Raw genomic sequence first — 24,316 nt, 5'->3', positions numbered from 1 at the left:
CCAGCCTGGAGGATGAAGTATCTCAACACAAGACGGTTATTGAGACTCATTTGGCTACCAAGGAAGATATTAACTGGAAGCTAGCGAACATAGAGAATAGGTCTTGCTGAAATAACTTGAGGGTTCTGCAAATTCCTGAAGCAAAGGAGGGGTCGGATGCCCGAGGGTTTATTGTCGACCTTTTTAAAAAAGCATTACCGGAAGTTACAAAGTGGGACTGGGATAGGGAGGTCGAGCGGGCGCACCGATTCCCATTCTCTATTAGAGTTGATCAGCGAGACCAGAAGCCGAGAGCTATATTAGTGGCATTCAATAGTTTTCATGCCCGTGAGGAGGTATTCATGAAAGCACGGCCAGACAAGAAAATAAGTGGAGGTGACTTGGAATTCTTTGTGCGCCCTGATTTATGCAAGCAATCTGTAGAGCTACGTTGGCAGTATCGTCAAATGATTCCTGAATTTCAAGCCAAGAGAGCTCAGGCATTCTTAATGTTCACTGCCAAAATGAAAATAATCTATAAAGAGAGCACATGCTTTTTTACAACAATAAGATCAGCCAAAGAATTTTTGGGTTTAATGTAGTGTAACTAGTTAATTAGATAACAATGGATAGGATGCTCCTAGATTATAGGGCTAAAGAATTTATTGATGCTTCGTTGTTTTTTCTTCCTTTCTTCTTTTTCGCTTTCTGTTTTGTGTAGTGTATGGGTAGTAAGGATGGTTCTTTGCCCGAGGGTAAAGGCAGGGCGGGGGGGTGGTGAGCTCGCATCTAAAGGACCATAAGTCCTAAAGCCTCGTTAATGAGGGAGGGAGGTAACTGGGGAGAGGGGGGGCTTTCAAGGGTGGTGAGTGGAAGGGTTCATGGGGGGGCGGGAAGAGCTTGGGGGGTAAAAAGGGGGAAACATTTTCAAAGCAGCAGGAAATGGTACAAATTGCAAACTGTATATCAAAATGTGTATACAAGAGGTTATAAAAGACAAGAGGGAGATGTAAAGCCACTGTCTTTTCTTTATTTGTTTTGTCACAGATGTGTTGGGGTTGTGGAGAGAGGATCGATGTATAACTTTGACAATGCTAGGTAAAGGGATAAAGATTTGTACGCTAAATGTATCAGGTCTTAACAACTGGGCTAAGCGTAAAAAAAAAAAAAAAGCGTCAAAAGGTGGCAGCAGAAGTTCGTCAAATTCGGCCCGACCTGCTCTGCATTCAGGAGACATATATTCCGCGGGCTAACAGAGCGATATTGAAAGATTTAGGGTTTATGCTATTATCTGCTTCTGGGCAACTTGGTATGACTAGGGGGGTAGCAATTTTAGCAGCTAGCGGTTTGGTAAGGTGTGGGCGAAGGCTGGCGGATAAGCTGGGTAGGTGGGCCATTGTGGAGTGTGAGTTAGAAGGTTATCACTTCAGCCTGTGTGCGGTTTATGGGTCCAATTTGGACGAGCCAGGGCTTTTGTATGACTTAAACATAGAATTAGCGGTATGGCCAGCCCCCCTGATAATGTGTGGGGATTTTAACATTAATTTGACTAACCAGGCATTATTAGAGGGGCCCCGAAATACACTGGACGGAAACCTAAAGCTTTCAAAGCACTTTATGACTTAAGTCAGGATCACAGGCTGGTAGACGCGTGGGGTAAAATAAAGGGAAAGCAGTTGGGATTCACTTTTTACTCACATCCACATAAAAAATTAGTTAGGTTGGATAATTTTTTTCACCCTCTTATTTACTAAATGGTGCATTCATTGAGATATTTCCGAGGATATCGTTGGATCATGCCGCTGTAGTTCTAGAGCTTCTGGCCGCTCGGGCTTGGAAGCCGCATCATTTTTTTACATTTGATAGGAAATTGTGTTCAAACAATAAATTCAAGGAGCATATGTTATGTTATGTTATGTTAAATTTCTTTTGTATAGCGCGCGGCGACTCAAAAAGAGTATCCCGGCGCTTTAGCAGCAAGACCTACGGTAGAATAACATAACACGACAATAAAAGCAGAGAAGGAATGAAATAAAAAAGGGGGAAAGAAAGGCCTATAGAGTAAACAACCAAGTCTTTAGACCCTTCCTAAAAGCCAACAGGCTGGTAGCGCCCCGGAGTGTCAACGGCAAAGAGTTCCACAGCTGGGGTGCCCGCAATCCAAAGGAGCGACCCCCGATACGAGCTCTTTTCACGCGAGGCACCACAGCCAGAAACTGTGACTCCGATCTAAGCACCCGGGCCGGATGGTAAAAGGACAGTCTCCTTTGGAGGTACTTTGCGCCTCCAGAGTGAAGGGCCTTATAGGCCAAAGTCAGTGTCTTAAAAATAATACGCTTGCGGATAGGCAGCCAGTGTAGGGCTTTGGATTAGGGACTTCTTTTTGCAAAACAGGCTGTCCGCACCGATTGATATAATTTGGATTCATTTAAAGCCTGTTTTTGAGGGGAAGTGCTTAGTTTTAGTTTATACCTACAGAAGAAGCAAAAGGAGGAGCTGGCTGGGTATTACGAGGCTCTCAGGGGGGCGGAATGTGGGTTAACGAGAGGTATTGTCTCAGGTATGCAGGATATTTCTGAGTTATTAAATACAGTGACCAAATGTAGGTCGAGGGTTCTTGGTTTCTGGAGTGAAGAGAATGCGAGGAAATATCTTATTTCGAAACAACAACTTCATGAGTTTGGCGAGACTGTAGGCAGAGCACTGGCACTGCGCCTGAGAATGAAGGGCTCGGTGAGAGCTATCCAGAATATGAAAGATAAGAATAGTATGATACATTCGGACCCGCAAAAGATACTTGCTATATTTCAGGAATTCTATGCTGGTTTGTATACACATCAAGGAGATGGAGATGGAGATGGGGGGAACAATGGTATGGGGTAAGAGGAAGCGGTAGAATTAGATCCAATGCTTGTAGAACAGCTGGATTCCCCGATATCCTTGATAGAATTAGAAAGGGCAGTAAAAAGCCTAGCGGCAGGAAAAGCGGCAGGACCTGACAGAATACCGGTGGAGGTGTATAGGCTTTTTTTCCCACTTATTAAGGATGAGATGCTGAAGGTATTCCTGCAGGCGCAGGCGGGGCAACCACCTAAATCATGGTCGGAAGCCACAATTGCGTTTTTTTGCAAGAAAGATAAACCTCCAGACTTGGTTGGGTCATATCGGCCAATTTCTTTATTAAATTGCGACAATAAGATCTACTCTAAAATCTTGGCTAATCGCCTCTCCTCAGTTATCACCTCCTTGGTGCCTGTGAATCAGCATGGTTTCATTCCCCAATGGGGAACTACGGAACATATTAATAAAGTTGTTACGTTGTTTGACTTTGCTAGCGTGGAAAAAAGGGAATTAGCATTAATATTGCTGGACGCGGAAAAAGCGTGGGGGTACCTCTGGCAGATAATGGAGCTAAATGGTTTTGGACAGAAATTTTTGACAGCTATAAGGGCATTATATGAGTTGCCCACTGTGAAGATATCTGCAATGGGTTTGCTTTCAGATGTGGTTCCTATTACCCGAGGCACACAGCAGGGCTGTCCCTGCTCTCCTTTATTATTTGCTTTGTACATAAATCCTTTTTTAGAACGATTATTGCACAATGTCCGAATTCCTCCCTTTTTGGTTACTGGTTATGAATTTTCTGTTTTTGCATACGCTGATGATTTAGCTGTGCTTACTGTGGACCCTGCTGGTGCAATGGATGAAACTGAGAGGCTAGCGTTAGAGTTCGGGTCGAAGTCAGGGTACAAGCTCAATGTCTTAAAGACACAAATTCTGTGTTCAAATAGCACTCAGTCTATAGATGACCGAGTAATCAAAGAAGTAACATACTTGGGTATATTAATACGGTCGGATGTTAACGAGTTGATGCAGGTAAATTGGAACTCTTTGATTGGAAATATTAAAAATTCTCTGGATAGATGGGGTTGGCTCAATTTCACTATAATAGGACGCTGTAATATTATTAAGATGAAGATTCTACCCAAGGTTTTGTATTTATTCCGTTATATTCCCTTAGAAGTTTCAAATGTTATGCTACAAACTCTTCAGTCAATTTGTGGGAAATGTATATGGAGTCCAGGTAAGCCCAGACAGGTGATGCCTTTTATGACTCTACCCCAGGAGAGAGGGGGCCTAGCAGTCCCGGACTTTGCTTTGTATTTTTACGCTTGCTTTTTTTTGAAAATGCGGTGGATACTAACAGGTGAAGGGGCTAGTAGTATGTCTAATACATCTACGATTTTTGAAATGTTAATGGGTCCTATCGCTAGGCAATGTTTATTTACCGAAGTGGACGGCAGCTACTATAAACGCACGAGATTTAAGGTTTTAATTAGTGCTCAGAAAGTTTGGAAAGGAATTCGAACTTTGATAAAAGTTGGGAAGATCTCTTAATATACACCCTTGCATGCTGGGAAGTTGTTACCTGGTATTTGTCAGGATAATATTGCCTCTGCATGGGGGAGACCGGGTATTAGAATCTTAGGCAATTTCTACTCTAAGGAAGGGGTTTGTAAATCTTTTAAGATATGGTTGTACAGTATGGTATCCCCAGGACACAATTCTTCAAATATCTACAGATAAGGGACTTTTTAAAGCGGGCTAATTTTATCAGGGAACCCCATCCCTTAAAAGAAAAAATTAGGCAGCAATGCAGAATTGGAGAAGTATATCAATTATTACTAGCTAAACACTTGGATGATTTGGATAAGTATAGGGTAAAATGGTCGAGGGATCTGGGGGAGCTAGATATCAATATCGAGAAACTTATTGCATTATCCATGGAAGTACTCATGTCTGCAAAATTGAGGGCGCAGTCTTTTAAATCTATGTTTGATCTATACTACACTCCTGCGCGAATGGCTAAGTGGGGGACTAAATTTGACGGCAGATGTTTTCGCTGCCAAGAGGAAAATGCAGATAGTGTACATATTTTTTTAAATGGTATAAGTTGTCGAGATTCATAGCAGATTTAGAAAATTTCCTGTCATTAGTTTTGAAAGTAAGGTTGACTATTACACCGGCAATGATGGTAATTGGGAACAATGGGGATAACTCACTGTATATACATAGAAAAAAATGTTTTTTTGCAATCACCGTAGCACGATTATGTATAGCTAAAGAATGGCTCCAGAAAGAACCACCAGTGTTTGAACTGTGGCGTTCGAAAATGTACAACTATTGTAAAATAGAATGGGGCTTGTTTTCTTTGAAAGGGGCCAAGAAGCGCAAGATTTGCTTGAGTATATGGGGAACATTTAGGGAATATTTGCAGGAGTGAGATATTACTCAGATTTATTTTGTTCAATCTAAATTGATTTACTTACTGTGTACTTGTGTACTAATTCTGCTGCTTTGAATAATAAAAAAAAAAAAGATGTTTGCCAGAGCATCACAAAAGTTTTGATTAATTACTGAAGAGTTGGGGCTAGCAGGTACTTCCAGTTTATTTTATAACTGAGAAAAGGGGTTTGTTTGCATCACAAGCTGCTTTTATGTGTTCAGTGTAATAAGAGGTTTTTGCAGCTATAATACATTTCTTAAGTTCGGCCAGTTTATTCTTGTAGATAGTTTTTTTCTCAACCTCATAGTTTTTTCTCCATTTCTGTTATTGTCTAGGGCAATCCTGTCTTGATATCCTAAGATGTTAATTGTACGATGGCTGGGATACTTTCTTAGCTGTGGTTTTTTGTTGGATTGGTGAAACAATAGCCAGAGCAAAGTTTAGCCACAGCGAGAAATTTTCGACGCCCTGCCCTAGGTTGTCGGCTGGTTGCTAGGGTCTAGGGTTGATAGCATCTCTCAATTGGGTCAGCCGCATTTTGTGCCAGGCTCTACTTGGAGTTTGTTGGATAGTATCTCTGTGCATGATACTTTTCCCAGTCTTTATCTGCCAGGTAACAGCCCAATGGTTGAACCAGGTGAGAGGAAGGGATGCGAGTTGAGTGATAGCTGGGTAATTGGAAAGGATCCCATCTAACATGTGTCCAGCCCTGTGCGTCTGACCGCTGCATAATAAGGATAGTCCAATACATTCATTATATCAATCAACTTTAAGGCATCTGGGTCAGTTTCACTTTCCAGATGAAAAATGTAATCGCCTAACACCAGCCTTGGAGATGGAAAATTCAAGAAACGTGCTAAGCTTGTCTGCAAAGCCACACGGTTCTTGTGGGCTGTAGCTTAGCAGGCACTTAGCTAACTAGCTAGGGCCTCAAAACCAGGGATGCTTAGTGGCTTAAAAGTAGTTTTGAAATAATTATGATAAAAAACAGCCAGCCCCCACCCCCACCCTGTTTAATTGTCTGTCAAGCCGATGAACGGCATATCCGGGGGGTTGGACTTGACAATTTCTGGGCCAGAGTTAGGATCTACCCACATTTCAGTTACGAATGTCAGATCTGTGCACTGCGCTTGAACTCTAGATGATGTTTCACTGGGGACCTAGTGTTCAGTAGCACACCAGAGATGTCTGATGGCATAGGACTGACGCATTTCTATTTCGCTGGGCAGTTGCCCCCGTATCAGCTGGGTTGTTTGCCAGATTGGGTCTAGGGCACCCTGTTTGGTTGGGGCGAGAGAATTGAGGAGGGGTCCGGGCAGGAATATAAAATCTGATGTCCGAAGGGTCTTTACTATTTGATCTCAGTGCCAATAGAGCATCCCAAGAGTAACTAATGATACCTGATGTGGTATCTTGGGCCAAACGACCAGGGTGACGGATGCTGGGCTCGCTCCAAGCACGGATGGGCGCAGACTGACTTGCCTTTGGCGCACCCTCTGCACGTCGGCGCAATCCTCGCTTTTTATGGTCGGAGGCAAAGAGCAATGGAAGGAGACTAGAGCGTTTCACTTCCAAGATGGCGTCTGGAGAATGGCCCGGCAGAAGTGAGTGCAAGCCACGCCAAACCAAACCTCCCTCCACTCAATCAGCAAACAATCTGCTGCAGTGGACCAGGGAGAAAAGGAGGCAAGATGGCAATCGTTGGATGCGGTGAGCATCTTACAAATGCTTAAAAGCAGGTAATTAGGACGGGTAACTAAAAGATAAAAACTTCAAATAAAGTTAAAAGATAAAAGCTTCAAATAAAGTAAAAAGGTACTTTCATGCACATTAACAGGGCAGGTACCTTTCTGCAGCTTAGCCGCTGTGTTGCGGCGCTATCCTCTCTTTTTATGGTCAGAGGCAAAGAGCAATGGAAGGAGACTACAGCGTCGCACTTCCAAGATGGCGTCAGGAGAATGGCCCTGCGGAAGTCAGTACAAGCCACGCCAAACCAAACCTCCCTCCACTCAATCAGCAAACAATCTGCTGCTGTGGACCGGGGAGAAAAGGAGGCAAGATAGCAATCGTTTGATGCTGTGAGCGTCTTTCAAATGATTACAAGCAGGTAATTAGGACAGGTAATTAAAAGATAAAAACTTCAAATAAAATTAAAAGATAAAAACTTCAAATAAAGTAAAAAGGTACTCTCATTCACACTAACAGAGAAGGTACATATCTGCAGCTTACCTCTCTCAAATGAGTAAGTTTCAGTTATGTGTTTAGTGCATTTATTTATACATATCTCATTTCTAAATATATTAATTAATTCACATAGTATGATATAATCCTCATACAAGGTGCTTCTAAAGAGTGACGGTCCAGCGAAAGTGATATAAGGGGAATGAAAAGTGAATTGTGGTATTTACAACATATATTCATGTGGCGATAGGGACAACAGAATGTTTTGAGTTCCACACCAGTGAAACACGTGTTGACATCCACCATCAAAATTGTTAAAAATACATTACACATATGTTATTTGATGAGCTTTGACCTGTAAACATAGGCATTAGAGCAGGGTCCTCATCAGAACGGAAATTAACGGAGACACCCAAGGGATAGAGGAAGATATTTCTTCTGTCAAATAAATGTCAGACAGTTTGTACTGGACAAACTTCAAAGTAGGTATTGGCATACCCAGAATTTATGGCATTGAAATTCCCATAACCGTAGAAGTGTGACACTCTTTCTAAGCACAACTTTAAAGTTGGGTTTGCGCACACAGGGTAATCAAACCGGTAAAACAGTGAAGACAAGATATTCAAAGGTTTATAAATTTCAACCATTGCCATATTATGGATAATCTCTATTCTATTCAGAAAATATGTGGATATGAGTACAAATAACACATTCTTGGAATCCTACAGTTTTCAAGCCACAGAGACGATAACTTCCAGAAGAAAAAAAGGAATGTAGGCTGTGTAGTCAGGGAAAGTCCTAGCACCAGCAAGCTTTCATAGCGTCAAAGCTATTAGCGCCAATGACAAAATAATCAAGCCAATTCATAATCATTTTGGAAACCTAACAGTGGTAGAGTTACAAGTGTCTTTTTTTATAAATTTCTGATGCTATGTCATTTCCAGGCACACTGTCACCATCACACTTGAAGTGCAATGCACAAGTTACTTACCTTCGGTAACGATATATCTGTAAGAAACATTAGTTAGTTATAGATTCCTTACCCTAGAATTACTCCCAGGCGTCAGACAGGATCTGGAAAGATTTTTCGTCAGCAGTACCTCTGCATGTCGGAAGGTGGCGTCGGTCATCTCAGCATTCGTCATCGGCGTCGTGGTCGCTGGGATGTCGTCGCGGCAGCTACTTAAACGCCGCCCTCGCAGGCTGACGTCAGTTCTGTACACGACTTTCCACGCCAGAAACGCAGAGCCATGCAAGACACTGACAATTGGTGCACAAAACCAGGGCCCTGAAAGGATATCCGTAACCCTAGAAATCAGTTCGCAGAACAGGGAGGATGGGTGGGGCGGTAAGGAATCTATAACTAATATGTTTCTTACAGATATATTGTTACCATGGTAAGTAACTTGTGCATCTGAAAGAAACACGTTAGCTATAGACATCTTACCTTAGAATAGATACCACAGCATTATCAACCCCGGAGGTGGGTCTGCGAACCAAGATCACACCAGCAAGTCCTGGAGACCAGAACGGCCAAAGAAGCCGTCTCTCCGGACTTTGGTGTCCTGGCAGTAGTTTTGATGAACGTGTGCAGCGATGCCCACGTGGCGGCCTGACAGATGTCATTCAGAGGCACTCCTCTTCCCAAGGCAGTAGTGCCTGCTGTCGCTCTTAATACACAACACGACCCATCAAGAAATTGTGCGTTTAGTACGGCTTGACCCTTCTTTGCACCCATGTAGCAAACAAAAAGTTGATCATCCACCCGAAACTGTTTTGTGCGATCCAGACAGAAGGAGAGCGCACATTTTGGGTTCAGATGGTGGAGCCTCTCTTCTTCCTTTGAAGGATGCAGAGGCGGGAAGAAGGTGGTCACTGCCTCCGATGTAGGAGACCGTGACCGCCTTAGGAAGAAAGGATGGACGGGTCTGGAGAACCACCATGTCCGGATGAACAGACAAGAAAGGAGGTTTTGAAGAAAGAGCCTGGAGCTCAATCACCCTGCTAGCAGAAGTGATGGCTACCAGGTAAACAGTCTTACGAGTAAATAGACGTAAAGGAAAGTTATGAAGTGGCTCAAAGGGGGCACACATTAAATAAGGTAGCACAAGATTCAAGTCCCACTGAGGCATAACAAATGGAATTGGAGGAAAAGAAGGACGAGTCCTCAGAACAACTTTGTCCGGATGGACAGAGAGGAAAGGAGGCTTAGAGGAAAGAGCCTGGAGCTCACTCACTCTTCTGGCAGAGGTGATGGCAACCAGAAAAGCAGTCTTTAGAGTCAGAAGACGTAAAGGACAGTTATGGAGCAGCTCAAAGGGAGCACACATCAGATAGGTTAACACCAGATTCAAGTCCCACTGAGGCATTACAAAGGGAACAGGAGGAAACATGTGAGTAATGACTTTCAAGAATCTATGTACAACAGGGGACTTGAAAAGAGAAGGCTGGTCTGATAGTGCCCAGAGCAGAGCCCTGCCGGGCTAAAGAGAGAAGGAACAAGAGTACTTCAGAAAGAGGGGCAGAAAGGAGATCCACAGCCTTTGATGTGCACCAGGCCACAAATTTGTTCCACCTGCAGCTACATATCGTCTTTGTGGAGGGACGCCTGGCTGCCAAGATTACATCAGAAACTTCAGGAGGCAGGTCGAAAGACGTCAAGTGTTGCCGCTCAATCTCCATGGAAGGAGTTGGAGACTGGACAGGTTTGGGTGGAAGACTGTCCTCTGCTGCTGCGACAGAAGATTCTCCCAAAGAGGCAGTCTGATCGGAGGATCGATGGCCATGTTGAGCAGCTCGGGATACCAGACTCTACATGCCCAAACCGGAGCCACAAGAATGACTTGGGCCCGGTCGCGCCTGATCTTCTTCAGCACTCTGGGTAGAAGTGGTGTAGGCGGAAAGGCGTATAACAGACCGCAACTCCACTCGCACCGAAAAGCGTCGCCGAGCGAGTGCCGCCTTGGAAATTCCAACATGCAGAATTGCTGACAATGCACATTCTCTACAGTGGCGAACAGATCTAACCAAGACTCTCCCCACTGCAGAAAAAGACCTTGCACCACCTCCGAGTGAAGACGCCATTCGTGATCCATCATGCACCTGCAGTGGAGTTCATAAGCCCTGGCATTCAGAGAACCTACCACGTGTTAAACCACCAAGGAAATGCCTTGATGTTCCAACCGTGTCCAGAGGTGGATGGCCTCCTGACATAGGGCCCACAACCCCAAGCCGCCCTCTTTGTTGCAGTACCACATGGCGGTGGTGTTGTACGTGAACACCTGCACTACTCTTCCCAGGACAGAGGGAAGGAATGCCTCCAGTGCAAGACGAATCACCTGGAGCTCCAGTAGGTTGATGTGAAGCCCGGTTTCCGCCGGAGACCAGAGGCCTCTGATCTCCGCCTCTCCCATATGGCCCCCCTATCCCAGAAGGGAGGCATCTGTCACCACAGTGTGGTCTGGTTGGGGAAGGGAGAGGGATCTGCCATTGACCCAATCCTGGTAAGCCACCACTGCAGTTGTCGAGCAGTGCCCTCTGAGATCTGGACACAATTGTACAGATTCCCCTGATGCATCGCCCACTGGAACTTCAGGTCCCACTGCAGAGCCTGCATTAGCCACCTGGCATGATCGATCAGCAGGATGCGGGAGGACATGAGGCCCAGCAGCCTCAGGGTCATTCCTACCGAAACCCGGGATAAGGGCTGAAAGATCAGAATCATAGCCCCAATATCCCGGACTTGCTGTTCGGGAGGATAGACCCAAAACTGTGCCGTGTCCAGAACTGCTCCGATGAAGAGGAGCTTCTGAAAGGGAATCAGGTGGTACTTCAGCACATTGATGGAGAACCCCAGGAAATGCAGGAGTTCGGCCATAGTCTGGAGGTGGGAGACGACTGCCTGGGGCGAGCCCGCCTCTAACAACTAGCCGTTGAGATAGGGGAAGACTAAATCCCCTGATCTGCACAGATGAGCTTCGACCACCGCCATCACTTTCGTGAACACCCGAGGGGCGCTGGTGGGCCGGCAGGATGGGGATATAAAGATAAGTGTCTTGCAAGTCCAACGCTACCATCCAGTCTTGCGGGTCAAGGAGGGCGCACCAGACCTGAGCAAGCGTCAACATTTTGAACTTCTCCTTCCGGAGGAAGCGATTGACTTCCTTGAGGTCGAAGATAGGACGCAGGCCCTTGTGTTTCCTGGGAACCAGAAAGAAGTGGGAGTAACAACCACAACCTACTTCTGGGACGGGAATGCGCCTGATGGCTCCCTTGGACAAGAGAGCCGTAACTTCCAGCTGGATAAGGGCCAGGTGATCTTCCGACATGCGATGGTATCGCGGTGGCATGGCTGGAGGGGTAGTCTTGAAGGGGAGGGAGAAGCCCCTTCAGACTATTTGCAAAACCCACCTGTTCGAAGTGATGGTGCGCCAGTGGGGGAGGTGATGGCGAATCCTGCCGCCCACTGGCATCTGATGGTCCTGAAAGGTCGGACTAGGAGGGTTTGGAGGCTGCTGCAGAGGGGGTGTGGGACGACTGGTCCACCCGCTGGCCCCCGGAACCTTGCCGGTTGTTTCCACATCCCCAGCCGTGCGAAGGTTGGGTGACTTGCTGTGACCTGAGGCCCTGGGTGGGAGGTAGCGGGCACCCATTCCGTAGCCACGAAAGGGGCGAAAAGCAGACAGCGCTGGATGGGAGGAGAGGCCCAAGAGCGGGGCACTCATTCCGTAGCCACAAAAGGGGCAAAAAGCAGAATGCGCTGGACGGGAGGAGAGGCTCAAGGACTTGGCCGTAGCCTGTGAGTGCTTGAAGCGCTCTAGGGCATTGTCTGCTTTGTCACCAAAAAGGCAATGGCTATCAAAGGGCATGTCCATCAAGGTGTTCTGGACATCCCCTGAAAAGCCAGTGGACCTCATCCAGGCAAAGTGTTGAAGCGCTACCGAAGTTGAAATGGTCCTGCCCGGAGAGTCGGCGGTGTCCAGCCCACAACAGATCGTAAACTTAGCTGCATCTCTCCTGATGACATCAGCCTGGGAGAGCACTGCCCGGGCCTCCTCCGGACACTGAGGCAGCACTTGTGCTACCGTATCCCACACTGAGCGTGAATAACGTCCCAAGAGACATACAATGTTTAGAGACCGCAGTCCTAAGCTGGCAGAAGAAAAATGTTTCTTGCCAAGATGGTCAAGCTTCTTGGATTCCCTTTCCGGTGGAGCAGTAGGTAAGGCGCTTTTGGAGATGGAGGCTCGGACCACCAAGCTCTCCGGGGTGGGGTGTTGGGAGAGGAAAGTGGGGTTGCCTGGAGTCGGGCGGTGCCGTCGGGCGATCATCCTGTCCACGGGAGCCCCCTTGTTGGGCCTGGACCAGGTGCACAAAAGGAAGTCAGTGAGGGCCTCATTAAACGGAAGCAGGGGCGCCACCGGTTGAAGCAGCTCAGTCAGGAGGTTAGTTTGTATGAAGCTCCCTCCTTCGTATCCACGGTAGGAGAAGACAACATGCCAAGGTCGGTTGAAGTGTCAAGAACACTGGCAGCCCTCAGTTCCTCTCTCTAGTCCTCCTCAGGCTCAAGCTGGTCAGTTAAAGGGTCACCTGACCCCTCCAAGTCCTCCTCATCTTCCTCTGGGCGACACTGTTGTTGGAAAAGTGCCCCAGGAGTGAACAGGGGCATGAAAACCCCACCTGGTGTCGGATCCGGGCTTCGGGCGACGCCGGTCCGGTTCAATGTCCAAGTCGGGAAGGAGGCTGGGGTCAACGCCGGCCAGGGGGGGGAACCGACATCGGGCACGGTAGTGGTGCCGTTGGAAGCAGCGCCTGTGGAGGTGTAATAAGGTCAACCAGTGCCGATCTGGATCCAGGCCTGGATCCAAGGGGGGCCTGCCAAGCCTGGGCCGCAGGGGTCGGCAGCAAAGACCTAGGCCCCCAGCCGAGTCCGCTGGGCCCGTCTGATTGGCCGATTGACGAGAAGGCAAAGAGCGACAATGCTTCTTTGACTTTTTCTTATGCTTCAACTTACCCAACCCAGTGTGCGAAGACTTCAATGACTTCGAGCTGGAATAATGGAGGCTCCGTGTCCGGGCCCTCGACCTCCCTCTCGACCAGGACCTCGAACGGCATGGAGCAGACTGCCGTTGTTCAAGCAGCTTTTGGGACCGCTCCTGCAAAGCCTTCGGCGTCAACAACTGACAGTCGGAGCACAACTTGGGGTTGTGGTCGCGCTCCAGGCAAAAGAGGCACATGTGGTGTGGATCCGTCTCCGACATCAACGGGGTACAGGAACCACAGGGCTTAAAACTGGGCATCTCTCGTGCACCTGTTCGGAGTCGAAGACTCGAAAGAAGACATCGACAAAAGTCAAGAAAAACTTAGTAAAAAAATGACTGAGGTACCGCTTTCCCGGATCTGCATAGCCTGGGGCGGAAAAATAAAGAACTGACAGCGCGCGAGGGCGGCATCTAAGTAACTGCCGCGATGTCATCTTAGTGACCACGATGAATGCGGAGCCAACCGATGTAAACTTCCGACGCGCAGAGATACTGCTAATGAAAAATCTTTCCGGATCAAGTCTGACGCCTGGGGGCAATTCTAAGGTAAGGAATTTATAACTAATGTGTTTCTTTTAACTTTTAATGTTTCTAACCTTTTTCTCTACATCCCATCTAATGGAATGGATACAGAGAGGAATGTATGTACAAGGGAGGACGGAAGAAAGGGTAAATGGATGTAGAAGGAAAGCAAGCAATAAAGGCAGGAATAGAGGTGTAAAATGAGAAACAGATGGAGGATTGAAAGAATGACGGAGTGAAGGATGGAATGAAGAAAGAAGGGATGGAGGTAGGGATCTGGAATGAAGGAAGGCATAAAGAATGTAACGACTAATAGGAAATTGTGAAAGGAGAAGGAATACTAGAACACATTGAACAAAGAGGATAAACAATAAAAACTTCGCCAATAGCCATAATCATTTAATCACAATAGAACAGAGGAATAGCTTAGTCCTCGTTAGAGTAGGATGTTTGGGTAAGATGGTTTCATACTGTAGTTTCAATGCCTACCTTTGAGATTGGACCTCTTCGTCCTCCACTGGATAGAGAGAGGGGTTATACTGAGGGAATACAACCTGCAAAGAAGAAGAATCAATGCATTATTAATCATAATATCTCAAGACTGATGTCTTAATGCCTAGACCTATATAGACACACAATAGGCTTAATGTGAGACATTATAAATATAGAGAAAAATGAGAGTCACAGACAGTGATCGCAGAAAAGACTATTCCCTCTCCTTAGCTCATGATTAGCCTTGATGTACTGTATGGATATGATACCCCTACACCGCATTAGGAAAGTAATTGTTAAATTACTTATCAATAGTCTTCATTACTCTGAAAACCCTTCATACCAATACTAACTCTGTAAGGTGTCTAACTTCTACCCCAGCATCACCTGACACAACAGGAACCAGTCGAAAAAAGCAAAGCAAAACATTTTCCACGCCTCTACGTAGCTCCTCCTACCATTTTGGTAATGTGATGCGGCCCCGCTTTCTCCCCCACCCGGACTGGGCCCTCCTAGAAACCTACCTCCATCGAGGGTAACCACTGCCAGCCCCTTCGAACATTCTCCTGTGTCCACAAACAGTCTCGGAACAGTAACCGTGACGAAGAGACCCCCGCCCCTCTCTGTATTGCAGGATCCAATCAGCGGTCGCCGCCGGCAGGAAACACTACCTTCCGACCCCGGAAGTACAACCCCTGAGGCAGCGGCAGAACAAGTGAAGAACGGACCCGAAGCCCAGAACGCCGTCGGAGCATCGTGGCAGGACACTCGGACTGGCGCAGAAGACGGAGAAGAGCCGAATCCCGAAGAAGACGTGTGGTCGGAGGATTGGTGGAGTCCCTAAGGAGGTGGCTGAAGAGCGGCCGCGACTCACTGGAGAGTTACGGCGGACCGTGTGAGTACCTGTAAACCCGCCTCAGAGTACGCTAGGTGCTCATTGTATATACCGTGTATAGTTCTCTCCCTCTCTTAGTCACGCCGCACGTAGTTATTGCACTGTAGGATATTTGTACAGCACCCGCACTGTATTGAGCCCTTACCCCCCCTCACGCACGTCTCTGACATTCTTGCTGTTTCCCTATCCTTCGCCTTTCTTCCCGCCCTTTCGCTATACCTCCTTCCCTCACGATTCACTCTCCTTTCCTCACTGCCCCGGTGTCGGTGAAAGCATACTCACAGAGTCCCCGTCCGGACTAACGGTGCCTTGTTTCTCTTGTTGCCCTCCGAGGTACCTCCCCGACGTCAGACCCGACCCGAAGAACACCAAGACAAGAGCCGGACCTGACCCCGAAGAAGGACCCGGACTTTCCTTTGGACCCCTATGTTCCCCTGTTTTCTTGACTCTTGTATTCAATAAATACCGGCATAGCCCACTACATCCGGCCTCCTTGTCTGAATTTCCGGCCCGCCGCACACCCACCATCACATCTGGTGTCAGAAGTGGGATTAGCTGGAGGCAAGGAGGCCGTCATGAAGAGAATGGCTGATTCCCAGGAGCAACTGTGTAAAGTCATGGAACAATTCTTGAAAACCGCAGAGGATGATAGAGGCCAACTCCATGACGTCCTCAAGGGCCAAGGGACCGTACACGAGCAAGCCATGGGTAAACTGACCGATGCCCTAGGACAGCAAAGACCAATGACCTCTCTCCCTTCCGTAGTCCTTCAGAAGTACGTCCCAGGGGACGATCCGGACTATTTTTTTACTAACTTCGAAAGGTTGGCCCAGGCCGCCAATTGGCCGGTTGACCGGTGGGGTCAATACCTGGGGCCCCTTTTGACCGGTGACTTGCAAGCCGCCTACCAACAAGCGAACATCCAGGGAAACAACCCATACCCGGAGATAAAGAAATGTATCCTGGAGCGTCTCGGGGTAGACGACGACACCTATCGTATAAAACTGAGACAGGCCAGGGAAGGGCCTCAAGAGAATCCCCGAGCTCTCTCTTTCCGGATCAAGGATCTCGCCAACAGGTGGCTCAGACCGAAGCATCCACTAAGGAGGACATTCTCGGGAAGATCTACCTCGAACAGTTCCTGAACTCCCTGCACCCGGCTACCCAGAGATGGGTACGTCAACATTCCCACTTCACTCTGGAGACGGCCGTCGAGATAGCCTGTGCCTACAGTCGTGCCCAGGAACTGCAACGCAGTAAGGAGGAACCTGCACCTAAGCCACATCACGCAGCGATCCCTCGTCCTTCCCGACCACTTCCGGCCCGGAGGACAGAACAAGCACCTCTCTTACCCTCACCGGTCCTGTACCGTCCTCCCAACCCCGGCCCTCAGTGCTACAACTGCGGTGGCTTTGGGCACATAGCCCGCGTATGCCCTCAGAAGGAGGAGCCAATGGAGATAGGCCTTATACGGAACTACGTCTGCTATGCCCCGGGGGCTACACCCCCTCCATTTCACTGTCCTGTATCCATAGACGGACAAAAGGTCCTCGCTCTAGCCGACACCGGCTGTCGACAAAGTGTTCTCCGTCCACAAGACTTGGCCCTCTCTGAGGGGCCCCCAACCGGAATGGTAGCCATCCAGTGTGTCCACGGGGACACCAAACGCTATCTCACCACCCAGGTGCGTGTGCAACACCCCGGAGACCCAGGAACCAACCTCACAGTCCGTCTTGTGCCAGCACTACCCGAACAAGTCATCTTGGGGAGCGACTACTCCGGACTCCCTACACTGCTTCAGGACACCACTGACTCCTTAGCCCAGTGGTGGAAAGAGGCCCCCTACTCCCAAGGTCTGTCTCCCACGACGGAACCCAAACCACACAAAACCAGAAGCCAGATGAGAAAGGAGAAGAAAGACCACACTTATGCCTATCCCACGATCCCTGAGGAACATCCCTGGCAAACCGATCAGGAGTTCAGGGCAGCACAACAAGAGGACCCGCTCCTGCAAGAAGCATGGGGGAGGGCCCTAGACAACGAAGACCCCACGCAAGTAGGTCCCTACTTTTTCAAGAGAAGCGGGTTGTTATACAGAAAAGGGGGGGCACAACAGAACCCACAGTTACTGATCCCCGGTCCCTTCCGAGACAAAGTCCTCTATTTAGCACACAGCCACCTTTTAGGGGGTCATTTTGGGGACGAGAAACTAGCCAGGCGGTCCTTGAAAAATTCTACTGGCCCGGCGTCCACCAGCGCATTAAAACCTACTGCCGCGAATGTGCGGTCTGCCAAAAACACAGCCGTTATCGGCCACCCAGGGTACCGCTACGACCGCTCCCCCTCATTGACATCCCGTTTAGCAGGGTGGGGATGGACATCATAGGACCCCTTCTGCCCTCACAAAGCGGGTATCGCTATGAGTTAGTCATAGTAGATTATGCCACTCGCTTCCCTGAAGCCATTCCCTTACGCCAACCCACAGCACAGAATATCGCCAAAGCCCTTATATCAATATTTTCCCGGGTAGGGTTTCCCCGGGAAATCCTCACTGACCAGGGCACGCCATTTGTCTCGTCCCTTATGAAAAAGGTCTGTGCCCGACTAGGTATAAAACAAATCAGGACATCAGCGTACCATCCTCAAACCGACGGATTGGTCGAGCGCTACAACGCCACCCTAAAACAAACCTTGAAAAAACTGTTAGGGTTAGAGGCCAAACGGTGGGAAGAGATATTACCGCTGGCTCTTTTTGCCATACGGTGTAAGACACAGAGCAGCACGGGCTATTCCCCCTATGAGTTGTTGTATGGGCGGCCCCCTCGCACGCTTTTGGACATGGCCCAAGAAGCCTGGGAAGCGGAACCCGACCGCACACGCGCTTTACCAGAGTGAAATAGTCAGACAGAACTTAGAAAACGCTCAAAACGCCCAAAAGAGACAATATGATAAAGGCACGAGAGCCCGTGTCTTCGCCATCGGGGACCTAGTCCTCCTGATGATGCCCTCATCCGACCAAAAAGTCCTGGGACAGTGGCAAGGGCCCTATGCCATCCGACGACAGGTGACCCCGGTTACCTATGAGGTTGAACTGGACCCCACTAGGGGCACGTACCAAATATACCATGTGAACCTCCTGAAAAAGTGGGAAGGACCCCGTCCTGTCCTGACCGGGTCCAGGCTGCCGCCTTCCTTCCCTTTTGACCCCTGTCTGGATCCCGCGTTGACCATGGCCCAAACCCGGGAAATCCAAAAAGCCCTGTCTCCAGTGAACGAGATCTTCTCCTCCTATCCGGGTCGGACTAGTGTCACCGAACATGCCATCAAAACAGAACAAGGGAAAGTAGTTCGATTACGCCCCTACCGAGTCCCAGAGGCTCGCAGAACAGTCATACAAAGGGAAATTGAGGACATGCTAAAGATGGGGATCATAGAACCGTTGGTAAGTGAGTGGAATTCCCCTATTGTCCTTGTGCCGAAACCTGACGGGTCTGTCAGGTTTTGCATAGACTTTCGAGAAGTCAATAAGGTATCCAAATTTGACACATATCCCTTACCTAGGGTTGACGAAATGGTCGAAAGAATAGGGAAGGCCAAATACATTTCCACCCTCCACCTCTGCAAAGGCTACTGGCAGATACCCCTCAGAGAACAAGACAAAAAGAAAACCGCCTTCTCTACCCCTGAGGGGTTGTTTCAGTTCATAGTCATGCCTTTCGGGCTTCATGGTGCCCCCGCCACTTTTCAGAGAGCCATGAACCATGTCCTACGTCCACACTCTCTGTATGCAGGGGCCTATTTAGACGATATTGTCATCTACAGCGATAGCTGGCAACAACATCTAGTACATTTATACAATGTTTTTTCCTCCCTAGGCTCTTTTGGTTTTTCCATCAACCCCGCCAAAACCACCCTTGCCGCACAAACCGTCCAATACTTGGGTTTCCTTTTGGGTGAAGGCCTGATAAGGCCCCAGAAAACCAAAACAGAAGCAATCCAGACCCTACCCTTCCCACAGACGAAAAAGGACCTCCGAGCTTTCCTTGGACTCCTGGGTTATTATCGGAGGTTTGTTCCCAACTTTTCCCAGAGAGCAGCTCCCCTTACGGATCTCCTGAAGAAATCCATCCACACCGAAGTCGCCCTGAAAAACCCCACATCCCTCTTATGGCAGGCATTTTCCGACCTGAAGGGCGCCCTGACCTCCAGCCCTGTCCTGGTAAGCCCTGACTATTCCCTGCCCTTCATTTTACAGACTGATGCCTCTGACCGGGGTCTGGGGGGCGGTCCTGTCCCAAAAAGACGACCTGGGGAACGAAAGACCTATCCTATATCTCAGCAGGAAACTGTTCCCCAGAGAGAAAAACTACACTGTGGTGGAAAAAGAAGCTCTCGCTATTAAATGGGCCATAGAGAGCCTAAGGTACTACCTGGAGGGCCGGGACTTCACCATTTACACCGACCACGCACCTCTGGAGTGGATGGCCCGGAATAAAGGACATAACGACAGGGTCCTCCGTTGGTTCCTGTCCCTCCAGCCCTTTCATTTCAGAACACAACATCGGAAGGGACTAGACCAGGGCAACACTGACTTTCTGTCCCGATACCCCTCCTCCCCAGCCCGTACAGGAAGGACAGCAAGGGGAAGGGGATGTGATGCGACCCCGCTTTCTCCCCCACCCGGACTGGGCCCTCCTAGAAACCTACCTCCATCGAGGGTAACCACTGCCAGCCCCTTCGAACATTCTCCTGTGTCCACAAACAGTCTCGGAACAGTAACCGTGACGAAGAGACCCCCGCCCCTCTCTGTATTGCAGTATTCAATCAGCGGTCGCCGCCGGCAGGAAACACTACCTTCCGACCCCGGAAGTACAACCCCTGAGGCAGCGGCAGAACAAGTGAAAAACGGACGTGAAGCCCAGAACGCCGTCGGAGCATCGTGGCAGGACACTCGGACTGACGCAGAAGACGGAGAAGAGCCGAATCCCGAAGAAGACGTGTGGTCGGAGGATTGGTGGAGTCCCTAAGGAGGTGGCTGAAGAGCGGCCGCGACTCACTGGAGAGTTGCGGCGGACCGTGTGAGTACCTGTAAACCCGCCTCAGAGTACGCTAGGTGCTCATTGTATATACCGTGTATAGTTCTCTCCCTCTCTTAGTCACGCCGCACGTAGTTATTGCACTGTAGGATATTTGTACAGCACCCGCACTGTATTGAGCCCTTACCCCCCCTCACGCACGTCTCTGACATTCTTGCTGTTTCCCTATCCTTCGCCTTTCTTCCCGCCCTTTCGCTATACCTCCTTCCCTCACGATTCACTCTCCTTTCCTCACTGCCCCGGTGTCGGTGAAAGCATACTCACAGAGTCCCCGTCCGGACTAACGGTGCCTTGTTTCTCTTGTTGCCCTCCGAGGTACCTCCCCGACGTCAGACCCGACCCAAAGAACACCAAGACAAGAGCCGGACCCGACCCCGAAGAAGGACCCGGACTTTCCTTTGGACCCCTATGTTCCCCTGTTTTCTTGACTCTTGTATTCAATAAATACCGGCATAGCCCACTACATCCGGCCTCCTTGCCTGAATTTCCGGCCCGCCGCACACCCACCATCACAGGTAATAAAGAAGGTCAGAGAACACCTCCCTTCCTATACATTACAAAGATATGAAGGAATGCAGTTTGTGAATGAGGCGGGTTGGAGGGTGGTATGTCCTGGTACAAGAAAAAAGGTTTTTGGAGAAATGAAGATCACGGTAAGTGATCGAATCATTACCTCCTCTACGCATTTTCTCGTATGTCTACCTACTCTATGAGGATACACCAGAGCTAAAAAATTACAACCTCATGCCCTAACAAATAACCGCTATTCTCCTGACTGATGGAAACAAGAAATTTGTATTATTGCAAATATTAGGAGGTGTAAGTGTTGACAGAATAATGCCAGCCACAACTCTAGAACTGAATTCCATCAATTTCCTAATTCCCATCTGCAATGAGAAACAAAGGCAGAGAGTGTAGCCACATTTGCTGCATTAAAAATTTGCAAAATAGAGACCCCACAAGCTTCAGCCTACGAAACAGCCAGTCCCTGAATATATATGACCTGAACTCTACCTAGCAATTTTTGTCTTGTAAAGCATACATAATAGAAATACGTTTCCTAATTAATCTTCTCAAAGTTGAAGTAGAGGCCTTCTGCTAATGACAAAAACACCAAAGTTAATGAACAAATTCTCACATTTTCAAAAACCTTTTGACCTGGACAAATAGATCTTCACTGCCTAAATAGATACAGAGCATGAACGTCTCTTTCCCAAGAGTGATGGGTGCTGGCAAGAGTGATGGGTGCTGGGAAGAAATAAGGTAATATATATTGCTCCCGATGTGAGTAAGACAGAACTTTAGAAAAAAGCCTTGAACTAATTTAAGAACTAGCCTATCTGTAGAAAGTGCTAAATAAGGAGGCTTGATAGATAATGAACCTACGTCTAAAGGCTGACATTATAGCCAAAAAGAAAACTTTTAATAACAAGTACATCAAATCAAAGGGAGGAGATTGTAATGCCTTAGAAACAGTATGCCCCATTAAAGTCTGGTGTCCATAGAATCCATCTCAGGAGTACCCCACGGTGAGCTCACCACTCCTTTATTGCTGTCCATTTGTGCCTTTAGAGTAACAATGGCTAACCTCCTATTTCAAATAACTCTTAGAGACATTGTAATTTCCATTATTAGACATACAGTTTGCAGAGTTCAAAGATCTACCTATATACACCATTTAGAAAAGGATGGCCAATGATGATCATAAGATTTTCTAGTAGATAACTTTCTTGATTGCTGCACTGACTAGACCACAGGAATAGAAAGACCCAGCAATCTCTCTCATTAGTCATACAGTCAACTTTATTTATTGCACATGGTCCGAGGAATGAATGAATAGCAAGACTTGTAAAGCACCAGGCTACTCCTAGGAGTGTGTTGGTGCTAGTAGGAAAGCAAGAGCGGAAAATAAAGAATGCAATTTGAGAGTAAAAAGCTAGGTCTTCGTGTTTTCTAAAAGAGCGTTCACTCGCTACTAGCCCTTACTCAGCTGGCAAGCTATTTCAAGCTTCCGGGCCCAGGAAGTAAAAGGATCTACTTCCTGTTTATGCACGCCTTACCCTAGGGACCTTGGCAAAATAACCAGAAGATGACAGCAGAATTCTACCTTATTGGACAGGTACTGGAGACCAGACTGGCGGAGAGCTGTGTGCTCAAGTGTCAAGGTTTTGAAGAGGATCCTTTTTCTGACAGGTACGCAGTGTAGGTTAATCAGATGCGGCGTTGTTGACACACGTCTGGAAAGATGGAGTGCCAGATGAGCCACTGCATTCTGGACAGTCTGCAATTTCTGCAGCAGATATTGAGGAAGACCCGCATATAGAGCATTGGCATAATCTAATCTGGACACTACCAGGGCAAAGAGCACAGTAGTCTTGACAGGCAGGGAAAGGAATTGTAAGAATCTTTAGGCCAAGCGCAGGCCAAAGCAAGTGACAACAACAGTGTTAATAAAGCTTGGAAGGCCAGCTGTTTGTCAATCTTAATGCCCAGGTTCTTTACTACTTCGGCTTGGGCTCTAGGTGGCGGGGTACCATCCAGCCAGTGACCTTGTAAATTCTTTTTTTTTTTTATTAAACAAGTAATTCTGCAGTGGTATAAATTACGTCATTGCACATGTGTTTTCATTTTGACTTCACAGAGCCCCATATAGTACATGATTCAGGTGGGTTTTCAGGGCGCTTTTAAGGCCATACCATTCAGTTAGACTAGTGAACCTCGTTATCACCCTGCTTTACAAGCAATCCCGGTGACCTTGTACATTCAGAGTAAAATTATAACCAAAGCTAAGAACCTCAGGCTTCTCAGGGTTACACTTAAGTTGATTAATACCCATCCACTGAAAGACCACAGATACACAGGGCTTGATGGGCTCTTGATCCAGTGTCTCATCTTTCTTAAATGGGAAGAGTAGCTCATTTATTATCTTCACACAAAGGATCGTAATGGGATCAGAGAAACCAAAAGTGTACCGATCCTTATTAAACAGAAAACCCACACAATCAGAAAACCCACACAATGTACGCCTGGTTGTGTATTCAGAACAACCAATCTTATCAACTGTTTCGAGATTTGGTACTGAATGGGCACTATAATCGTGTACAAGAAAGCTACTGGGAAAGACCTTTTCAGGACAAGAACCCTCACTCAACCAATGGTGACATGCTTCATCACTGGGTTCCCTCCTTATACCTGGACTGCTGGGTCCATGGTGTAGGCTACAACTCCCCTGAGGGGATGAGCTGAGGTGTTTTGCAAAGATAAGCGATGGCGAAAGGGTAGTGAAGAGCAGAGTGCAGAAAAAAGTGTGTAGTGGTTATGAATAAAACTATCTCCAGAGGTCCATGTAGACTTTATTAAGTGGCCTCTGGGATAGAGTTTAAAATGAGGGCAAGGGATTAATTAATCATATCCCTCTCAGGGGACAACTTGTTTCTGCCCAACTATGGTCCCATATAGGGATTTTAAGTCATTCGCCAGGACCTCAAAGTTATAAAGTCACTCTGCGTCAACTTCTGTTAGTAAAAAAGTAAATATACTGGTCACCACGTGATCAAGGACCAGGATTGCGACGACCCCAATTATTCTCTCGGCACCGTCTTTCTATGATTAGGAAGTGAATTTGACTCTCGAAAAACAGGGTAAGTCTTGTAGTGGCCAACTTCACCATCAGTCCCGAATCTCTATAGACACCCCGGTGACGTCTGTAGGGATTCGGCACAGGGGCTGAAGTTTTACTAACACAAGTTGACACAGAGTGACTTTATAACTTTGAGGTCCTGACAAACGCCCTGGAATCGCAATATGAGGCCATGGTTGGGCA

At 47.8% G+C, this 24,316-nt stretch overlaps 1 protein-coding gene across 5 annotated transcripts in view; it reads right to left on the bottom strand.

The window, feature by feature from the left end:
* LOC144773613 (transient receptor potential cation channel subfamily M member 2-like) overlaps window positions 1-24,316 on the bottom strand; it is a 1,994,366-nt gene that overhangs the window by 339,487 nt on the left and 1,630,563 nt on the right. For all 5 annotated transcript variants that reach the window (XR_013600026.1, XR_013600027.1, XM_078658754.1 and 2 more), the window contains one exon: window positions 14,500-14,564. Coding sequence is in view for 3 of the 5 variants with exons in the window: in XM_078658754.1 (XP_078514880.1) it covers window positions 14,500-14,564 (65 nt within the window). In the remaining 2 variants the exon portion in view is untranslated. The remainder of the gene's footprint in view (window positions 1-14,499; window positions 14,565-24,316) is intronic.

Source organism: Lissotriton helveticus, chromosome 8 (assembly GCF_964261635.1).
Source record: "Lissotriton helveticus chromosome 8, aLisHel1.1, whole genome shotgun sequence".
Classification (NCBI taxonomy): domain Eukaryota; kingdom Metazoa; phylum Chordata; class Amphibia; order Caudata; family Salamandridae; genus Lissotriton; species Lissotriton helveticus.
This window is presented reverse-complemented; position numbering and strand designations above follow the sequence as displayed.